Source organism: Periplaneta americana, chromosome 9, assembly GCF_040183065.1.
Source record: "Periplaneta americana isolate PAMFEO1 chromosome 9, P.americana_PAMFEO1_priV1, whole genome shotgun sequence".
Taxonomy (NCBI): domain Eukaryota; kingdom Metazoa; phylum Arthropoda; class Insecta; order Blattodea; family Blattidae; genus Periplaneta; species Periplaneta americana.
The window spans coordinates 127,416,904-127,427,140 of NC_091125.1; the positions used below are offsets into that span (position 1 = coordinate 127,416,904).

The 10,237-nt window shown below is 33.0% G+C and overlaps 1 protein-coding gene across 3 annotated transcripts in view; it reads left to right on the plus strand.

Annotated features, from left to right (window-relative positions):
* Positions 1 to 7,445, plus strand: part of LOC138706478 (uncharacterized) — a 61,352-nt gene extending 53,907 nt beyond the window's left edge. For all 3 annotated transcript variants that reach the window (XM_069835812.1, XM_069835811.1, XM_069835813.1), the window contains exon 4: positions 414 to 7,445. In XM_069835812.1, coding sequence (XP_069691913.1) covers positions 414 to 477 — 64 coding nt within the window. In that variant the 3' untranslated portion in view covers positions 478 to 7,445. The remainder of the gene's footprint in view (positions 1 to 413) is intronic.
* Positions 7,446 to 10,237: the final 2,792 nt, after the last annotated feature.

Sequence of the window (10,237 nt, forward strand, 5' to 3'; positions counted from 1 at the left end):
ACAACTTAACAACGTAACATGGTAGGTTTGGGTGTACACTACACAGTTTTGAACAAAAGAACAGCTCAATGACTTCTCAATAGGGATTACAAAACAAACTTGAACGGAAGGGCAGTTCATTTACTTCTCGAATTGGATTACTAGCAAAAATTAAACACTCCAGTTGCAATAGCCAAGATTTCTTGACCAGGATTTTCCGGAACGCACTTCCGAATACGTGAGAAAACTTTGGCTGCGGGACCTCGCTCTATAATATACAGAACATGAATGAAACTTTATTAGCCAATATTATTTTACACAATTTTATGAACATAGACTATGAAATTGAATTGTAATGTATTATTATTATTATTATTACTACTACTACTATAATTATTATCATATAGGTAAAACATATGTTAATTCTGTTTCAGTATTCCATCGGTGGACGAAATTGATTCCGTGGGGAGGAAGCCAATTACGGAAATTATGGGTTAATAATCTTACTATCGGAATGGTTATTCATTTGAACACAAATATCGCAGAATTCAACCAATGTCTGTCACAAGTGTTAAGCATTTATAAAGACAAATATTGCTTCTTTTTCCTCCATTTAAGCAAAGCAAGACAGAAGTGTTTTTAAGAAGTGCCTCACAACTTTATACTACGGTATACGAGTTCTCGTTAGTCAATTCTAAATCAACCCATTTTCGGCATTTTCTTATTTATATTAATTCACTCAATCGATCAGTGATCTTCTTATCTCTAGTCCGGTATTTGCTATTTTGATCTGCTAGTAGACAAACAAACGGTGGAATTAAATTCATGTGAGATCTTCTCTGGAGGAACGCAGGAAATCGCAAAAGCAAAGGAAGAAAGATGCATGTTCTACGTGGGATTCGAATACAGCGAGAAGCTATCTCTTCACCACAGAGTACCGGTACCTCTGGGTCAGCCAAAATTTTATAACAATGTAGATCTAATATATTGTCATTATTTAAACTTTACAGTCTGGAGGTGAAGTGCAAGTCACATTCATTTCAGTTAGAACTTGCGGTGGACGAAAGCAATATTTGAGATAGATTTTATGGTAGTATTCATATTCCTCTTTCTCTCCATCTTCTCTGTCATTATCAATACAAATTGAACTTAGAATCCAATCTGAAATCATCGTATTTGTAAGTTTAATCACTCGTGTTATGGCTCTGTATTTCATAACTCGTGCATTCTATCAGTTTAGCATTAATCCAATTCGTACTACTAGAAAATAATAAACCATATTAAATTCCTTAAAGGTTAATGGGCACTAGAACTCGGAATAATTTTGCAATACACGCAAATATATATAACCTCAGATTATTTAGAAGTAATTAAGACTTTTTATCATAGTATTTCAATGTTATACTCGTACTTATATGGAAAGAAAATTAAACTCCCAATTGGCACTTTTTGCTTTCTTTTTACACTGACGGAATTAAGGCCATAGAGCCTTCTCTCAGACTCTACCAGGCCGCAAAAATACACAATCAGTAACATTAAATGAAAAGTGAAAAGAACAAAAATACTAAAATATTACAGAATAATATCAAAATTGAGATAATATAAAATGAAAATAATACCACAATACAAGAAAGTAAAATACAGATCTATAGATCGGAATACAACATAAGTAACTCAGTTAGTACAATACTTAACTAGGCCCTACAATTAAGAGGGAAAACCTAAGGAAGAATACAACAAATTAAATGTAATAAAATAATGAAACGAAATTTAAATAAATATCACAATCCTTTAAACCCGATAAGAACATAACTACATTAATGTAAGTACATTTTCTAGATCTCCTTAGGATTTAAACTGTCGTCTAAATTTTCAATTGGAGACGTAATTTTGAAAATAACATCTATCGAATAGCAGAATTGTAAAAACAAAAATGAACCACCACTCGGTACTTATATTTTCTTTATTCCCTACTAGAGAATAAATACAGAGTTTGCCACAGAACCGGGCGATTTTAAAGTACGCGCTACAGAAATATTGTAGGTGATAGAAGATGCTGTTATCTGTTTTTATATTGCCGAAACTATGCCATTTACGCAGCGTCACATACAGTGTTGCCAACTCAGCGATTTTTCCGCTACATCTGGCGTTTTTCAGTGTTAGTTTAGCGGGTAAAATTTATTAAACTTGTATTACTCATGTAGAGATTAAGCTGTTTTTGTAAATCTTATTTTACATTGACAATATAACAATTTAGCGGTTTCTGGACTGTATCTTAGCGGGTTTTTAAGAATCGTGTTGGCAACACTGGTTACATGTTCAGTCGCTATGGAACAATGGAACGATGCACAGCGTACATATGCAATCAGAGCGTTTTCAAAAACATTGACAGTTACGAGGCTGCTGATAGTTCTTCTTCCACCCGGTGGCTTTCACTTCATAGCAGATCCTGTAGCCTCGAAATTTGTAATCCATAATTTGAACGCAAGTGCGCTATGCACAGGATCATGACGTCCGATATTGAAATGTGTACGAAAATCTCGTCTAATAGGCCTGGTAACTGTCATTGTTTTTAGAGCTTTGACTGCATATGCACGCTGTGCACCGTTCAATTGTTCCATGGTGACTGATCATGTAACGTTGCGTAAAAGGCATAGTTTCGGCAATATAACAACAGATAACAGCACTTTCTATCACCTAAAAAATTTTTGTAGCGCGTACTTTAAAATCGCCCGTTTCCCTGGCGAACACTGTATATATATACATCTTCTAAAGTAATGTTATATACTCGTATATCTAGTTAGGCATTAAAATTGTCGTCTGAAGTTTCCGATTTGAGACATAATTTTGAAAATGATTAACCTATCTAATAAAAAAGTTACAGAAACATGTATCAATTGGTACTCTTAACTTTCGTAAAAAAAAAACAATGACATATAATAATATTTATAAAAGATGGAGTAAGTAGTGTTTTCGTACTTTTACTACAACATCACTCTAATACAAATTCTTATATTACCTGAAATAATCCCGGTTGTATTGACTCATATATATCGAGTACTTATCAAAATCACTTGGAACAGTTACGGAAATTTTTCTATACACGTCTTGTCAAAAACCACATGTCCTATATAATGAATGCAAAGAAATTTAATTCAAGATATATAAAACTGTTAAACGCTTTTAATCAAAACAATATATCTATGTATTTTACTAGTGTAAAGAAAAATACGCAAGTTTAAAGTGTTCTAAGATAAGAAAGTAAATGCAGAGCAGAAATAAAATAATAACTACAAGAAACGAAATTCCAGAGAAGAATTTCACAATACAAGACTGAAAAACAAAATTGCTAGATTATAACGTGACAGGAAATCATATGCCATGAATGGAGAGGATCGGATAACAATACGGAGTGGATATATATTTTGCGACAAAGACATCAGTGAAATGCAAATGAATGTTTTAACCAAAGAGAGAGTTTGTATAAAAAACTCAAAACAATTTTCAGTGAGCGAGCGAGTGAATGAGTGATCGATTCCTGAGCGTGTTGGACCAAGTATAAACTCTTTTTCATGGATAGGTAATTTAGTCGTCGATGCGTGGACACATAACAATGGCAGTATGATTTTCCTCGTCTATCTCGTATTTACACATAGTGTGAAATGATGGCAGGAGAAAAAAAAATTCCAGGAAACTTGCTCAAATACAGTTTTTGTCCACTGTAAATTCTGCTTGGACCAGCCGAGTTTGAGTTCGGGCCTCTTGTTTGGAAAGCATACACTCTGAACGTTTGTATATTGGTATGTCGAAGTAATTTTTCCAAACTAGTTTAATATAATTTATTATTATACCACCGCCATAATGTTTATTTCCCATATTCAGTACAAGTATTTTCATCCAATCAGCCTTTCTCGAAAAATGAAAAAAAATATATGTTTTTTTATTATTTGCAAAAATTTTTATTATTTTCATATTTTGAACTACTTGTATTATTTATATGTTATCCACGTTTCTGTTAACAGATATTATTATTATTATTATTATTATTATTATTATTATTATTATTATTATTATTATTATTATTATTAATAGCGTTTTAACTATAATTCAGTTCACGACAAGAAGTGAAGAAATTACCGCCCTCAAAATGGGTGAGACATATTACATTCTCTTGTGATTGTCCTTGCATTAACTGTGCTGACCGCCGATTGAGAGCTACGTTACGAATGAGAGGCTCACAAAAGTGATGGCGATTGGTCTCTTTGGCTTATTCCTAGACTAAATATATTGATTTAACTTCATTTGAACTCACGGGGATCTGAAATGGATCTTCTACGCGGAAGACTTATGCTACAGCCTTTCGTTTTCAGCCGGAGAACCTCAACTGTTTACAACCAAATTAATTATAGTTATTAAATATATAAAATTAGACTACAATGTATTAGATCTAGTCCACAGCTACATTAAATACCAGCGAACACATATGAACAGCTAAAAAAAACTGTTTAAAAGGTGTTTGTGAACAATTGTTCGAAAAAAATCTTTACAGAAATGTTCGAATTACTCTATATTTCAACTCTGATGGAAAACACGTGACACAGAACCCACAAACATGCAGGTCTGGATGTGTATTCGGGCAGATGTATAGTTTCAGTTCATGTGTCGGGGTATAGTTCGTACGACTTCCTCACGAGCAGTTTTGTGGCTTATTTGAACGTCCACTTAACAGATTTATTACTTCCTATCACCATTCACATGCTGCACAGTTGCCACTTTCCTAGCGATCCTCGACCGCTCAGTGACTGCTACTTCAGTTATTCTTAGATGTGGCAACTCTCTTTCCACGTGAAGAAGAAGGAAAGAAGTTGCTTTTTCTAAACGAGAGTTGTGATTTGTTATTAACAGGCAAAGACAAGATTTCTGTCGCAGTAAGAAAGACATTTATTTATTAAAATAAACTGTAGAGTGTTAGTCGACAAACTCTTATAAATATGAAATTGCATTCGAGGAAGTTGAACAAACTATAGCTTACGGTTTATAGTGTGTGTGAATAGTTACTTTTTCTTTGTCATTGATTAAATGTTTAAAAATGAGGGATGTGGCGACAACACTGTCACTGATTGAAGACTTACATTTCGCTCCATTTCTTAGGATGTGTAGAATTATGTCTAAATTTATAATCTCAGCTCCATCATATAAAATTTTTGGAACATTTTCGACATATTCAAACCTGTAGAACTTCGCGTGTCCACTAACATATTTTATTTTATTTTTCTTGGACGCCAAAAATGTATAACCAGTACTAATGCCAGTAACTATTTCACTCATGGACATGTCAGCGACTGACTTTTTGTAGTGTGTATACGCTTCCAAGATTTGTGCAAATGTTTATGAGAACCACAAACTTTCCAGAAACAGATAGTGCATTCGTGTATGGGCAGTTTTGTAGGAAATAGTTTTTGGCAACTGTTAAAAACAGTTATATAGCCTATTTGTTTGCGGGCATTTGTATGTAGGTGTGGAGTAGGCCTTATTCATTTGAAAACTACTACACTTTTGTGAGGGTTCCAGCAGTGTGTGTGGTGAAGAAATTTGGTGCAGAACAGTGTGTGAATTCCATAAATGTCCTTCGGCACAGAGAGATCAAATTAGTATTACATGCCAGCAGCTATGAACGTGTATTTGTGTATTTTTCAATACGTTCACGTCGCTTCATTGAAAAGTCACAAAAACTATGGCAACTTTACCTCAAGAGGCAACTCTAAATTAATAGTTTTATTAGTTATCTACTTTCAAAACGCAATAGTCTCCTGTTCACCAGAAGCATTAATTCATATTATAAACATGTGTGTGAGGATTCCAATTATGGACCTCTTATGTGGTTGTTTATTTTGATGTTTTTTTGTAACTGAATTGTATTATTATGTGCAGCATATCTGAAGCAGCTAACAGTATTCACTAATATGTGTTATTTGGAGAGAAGACTGCTGTACTAGCAGACAAAGTTTATTAATTGTGCAGTTGAACCTATTACAAACTGTAAGTTACACTAACAGGTTATCAGGATATTTTTGTAGTATTTTGGAAAATCTCTCGACAGCATCTCGCTGAAACCTTACATTTAAGATACCTTACGGAGTTAGGTACAGCTTACAGCAGTAAAATTTTGGAAATATTCAATTAGTATATGTAAAACACTGTCCTTCTGCTATAAGAAAAAATATTTTTAGGATTAAAAAAAATATATTTATACATATATATATATATATATATATTTTTTTTTTTTTCAAAATTCAGTTCACTGTGCAGTGATGAAGTGTTTCCCACATAACTCAAAAATTATCCATGATTCTGTGATGAAATTGTTTGTGTATATTTGTGCATGTCATATCTATAATATGATGTAAGATCACCTTTGATAGATGGTCTGTTAAAAATAAATTAATTAAAAATGGTCAAATATCAGTAATTTTTTCTAACACAAATTAAAAAATATATATTATTTATTAAGGAATGTAGTTGAAAGAGCACGATATTGTAAACATGAATTTCAGCAATAAAATAAAAGAGAGATAACATGAAAAAGTTAACAAGTTTATGAGTTATGAGGGAAACGCTTCATCACTGCACATTGAACTGCCACCATTTTGAATTTTGAAAAAAAAAAAATATAATTATTTTTTTTTAATCGTAAAAATATTTTTTTTTTCGTATAGCAGATGGACAGTGTTTTACACATACCAATTTTCATTACTGTACAAGATACAGTAATGGACGAATAAAATGTTGAACATTTCCAAAACTTTTACTGCTGTTATCCGACGCTAGATCACAAACTTTTCATCTTAAATTTATTTTTTCCTCTGGTACATCAATTCATCATTTTGAAATAAATTGTTACTAGTAGGCCCTACCTAAGTGTGTTAAATAATTCTAAAAATTAACTGTGAAATGTTCTCAATGGTATGATCTTAACACTGGTGCAAATCTGGCATTAAAACTAAGTGCATCTGTTAGTTACTATAAGAATCAGAGCCGCTAACTAAAGAACTGAAATTTCCTTGAATATTTGCGTTATGATAACACAATGTTACGAACGACTTTTAGTTCAGCAGCCTGTCCGAGTTGATAATCGTTAAGATTGCCATCTTGCATACATGCTAACAATTTTAATACTGAGCCTTTGGTAGTAACAAGTTTAATCACTGAACAAAGAAAGCAAAACAAGCATTTCAATACTTCATACGAAGTACTTTTACTTCATATTTGGTTGTAGAATGTTGCTTAAATGTTGGTACTGAATAGAAAGTGATGTACAAAACTATGTATTTTTGTATTACAGCTCCTCATTTTACATCTATTATTATTATTATTATTATTATTATTATTATTATTATTATTACTGATGATTTACTTTACTGTCACTTGTATGTCTATATTCGTAATAAACGTTCGTAATATACTCGCATCTTTTTTTATTTTATCAGTTCCTTTTTATTGTTAACTTTCCGAAGACTGGTTGAAACCTCGTACAGAAAAGTGACACTAATAAGGCATCATTCATGAGGCAACTAAGGCAGGAAATGAGGTAGGATGGTTAGTTCCTTTCCCTCTTTAATTTCATACATTTGTGATTAGTAACTTTTTTCAATAATTATACTTAAGATTCATACAAACAATAATAATTACACTAGCCTGCGAATTTCAACTTTGTGTTTGTTGCCTAAACTAAGTAATGTGATTTTATATAAGTATTGTCGATGTGCTGAATCCGAATTTTCAATCCGTTTGCTTCTATCACGTCAGGTTTGTTTGCGGAATCATTTTAAATGTATTTTATAATTACGTGAATTTCATCACAAACTTTTTCATTTCACTCTTTTATTTCAAATTCAAAAACAATATTTAAAAGACACAACTTGCTGAAATTATGTGTATGGTTGTTCATACATGTCACTAGAGTGTTTTTGCTTTGTTTTATCTTGTTTACTTCACTATTGGATGTATAAATTAGCACAATGTATCACCCAAAAAATTACACCACTTGCTTCTTAGTTGAGAAAGTCCTCCTGTTCCTCTTTCTTTTATGTTTCTCAGGTATTTCACGCTTTAACATCCAACAATAATCACCAAGCATACTGATGCTCCCGCGTCCCTGGTACCTTCTTTCGAACTCCTGCAGATCCTTGTAAAATCGTTCATCTTACTCTTAGCTGAAAAATCCTATATTTTCGGCGAAATAATCTAGATGAGAAAACAGAAAATTTTGTATACTCATGTTACAATCAAATTCCTTGTATGCTTCAAGCATGTTAGCCATAATGTTTCGGTAATTAGGATCCTTGTTGCCAAGAAATTTTAAAACAACTTCATACAACAACATCCATGCTGATTTCTCCTTTGCATCCATACTGTTTTAAATGCTGCACCAGACATGTTTTCTTATGTCAGGACCATTAAATATATATCTTCTTTCAATTTGCTTCAGATAGTAGTGGAAATTTCTCACATATGTACTTAATACAGTCTCCTTCCTTATTTAAAGCTTTTACAAGCTGTTTCGTTAAGCCAAGCTTGATGTTGAGAGATGGCAGCACAACTTTAGAAGAACTCACAAGGCTTTGGCGCACAACATTCTTACAACCGACTTCCAAATCTTGTCGAGGTGGCCAGTCTTTCATAGTCCAGTGATCAACTCGTGCTCTACTATCCCACAGGCAAAGAATGCATGGAAATATGGTAAAACCAAATTGTTGACCCAGCAACATAGTAAGAACTTTGAAATCATCAAAAACTTGCCAGTTATGTTCCTATAGTCTAGTCGCAATAACAGCAGTTGCAAATTTGTGTATGATTTTTTGAGTATCACTGAATAGGCAACGGGCACTGAACCAAAAATGTTTCCGTTATGAAGGAGGAAATCCTTTAAACTTCGCTTGGAAGCATTAATGAACAGTCTCCATTTACTTAAGTCCAAGTTTTAACAAAATTTTTTCACATTACAGCAATATACAAGATTATCATCTTCGAAGAAAAAGTATTTTAAAACCAATTTCACGTTGTTAGTACCAATAGAATGATGTTTGTTTAAGATTTTTCTGGTCGCACAGTGATTGGTACTTTAGGCACAGGTAAAATGGCTGACCGAACAACTGAATACACCATTTGATTTTTATGTTTAGAATCGTACTCCTTCACATCACACGAACAGAAGTAGCAGTCATTACTATGGTTCGACTGCTCTCTCCAAACCATAGGTACTCCAAAAGATAGCAACGGTCATCTCCAAATTACGAAGTTCTTCACTGCACACTCTACATACTTTGTGTGGTGCCCATGCTTTACTTTGGTCTCCAAGTTTGATTCCAAAATAGGCATGGTATGACTTTTTCACAAAATCTGTAATATTACACCTCTGCTTAGGCAATGTGTATATCCTACATAAGTTATATAACAAAAGTGGGTCTAGATTATTTAGACATCCTCGAAGCAACATGGAAAATACTTTCTTACTGGACTGAAAACTTTTAACATTCTACTTCACAGTAAAGCTTCAAACTGATTTCGTTTCGTTTCCATATGAAACGCAGACTAACGAAATGTAAGAGAAACTAGAAGAGTTGAGTTCAGTTGTCCCTCACCAAGGAGTGGCTGACATTTCTATCTTTCACAAATAAAAATAATGACAAGGCTCCACGTTATTTCGCCCTAACTTCCTTATGTGCTTGCACCCCCATCTGCTAAGAAACATCCAGTGTCCTTGGTTTTCAATATAAACACCTTAAAAATATGTTGAATACATTTGGTTTTCATATCCTAACATACTAAACCTACGTATGTTAAAGTATTACAGTTTAAATAATTACGCTATAAATTGTCGTAATATATTATAAGAAAATTAAAATAACAAAAAAATGGTACGTGATAGGTACTTTTTGACTTTGATTTTGATTTCAGCATGCTAAAAATACCCTAAAAACATTAAAACTTTGGAGGCAGGAATTTCATCGCAGACTAGTGTTATTGTTCTTCTGTGACACATATCGCCAGTGAAATGTACTGCCTGATAATAAATGTACTTAACAACAAGAATCTCAATCAGATGTACCCTTTTTATATAAAGTTAATAAACATAGCATTAAAAGTGACTGCTGTTAAACTTATTTACTTCTTTCGAAAGCTCCCCGTAGTGTAGCTGTTACCCTGCTTATAGTTAAAACTTGGAATTCGCGGGTAGAATTCAGTTAAAAGTTATTAA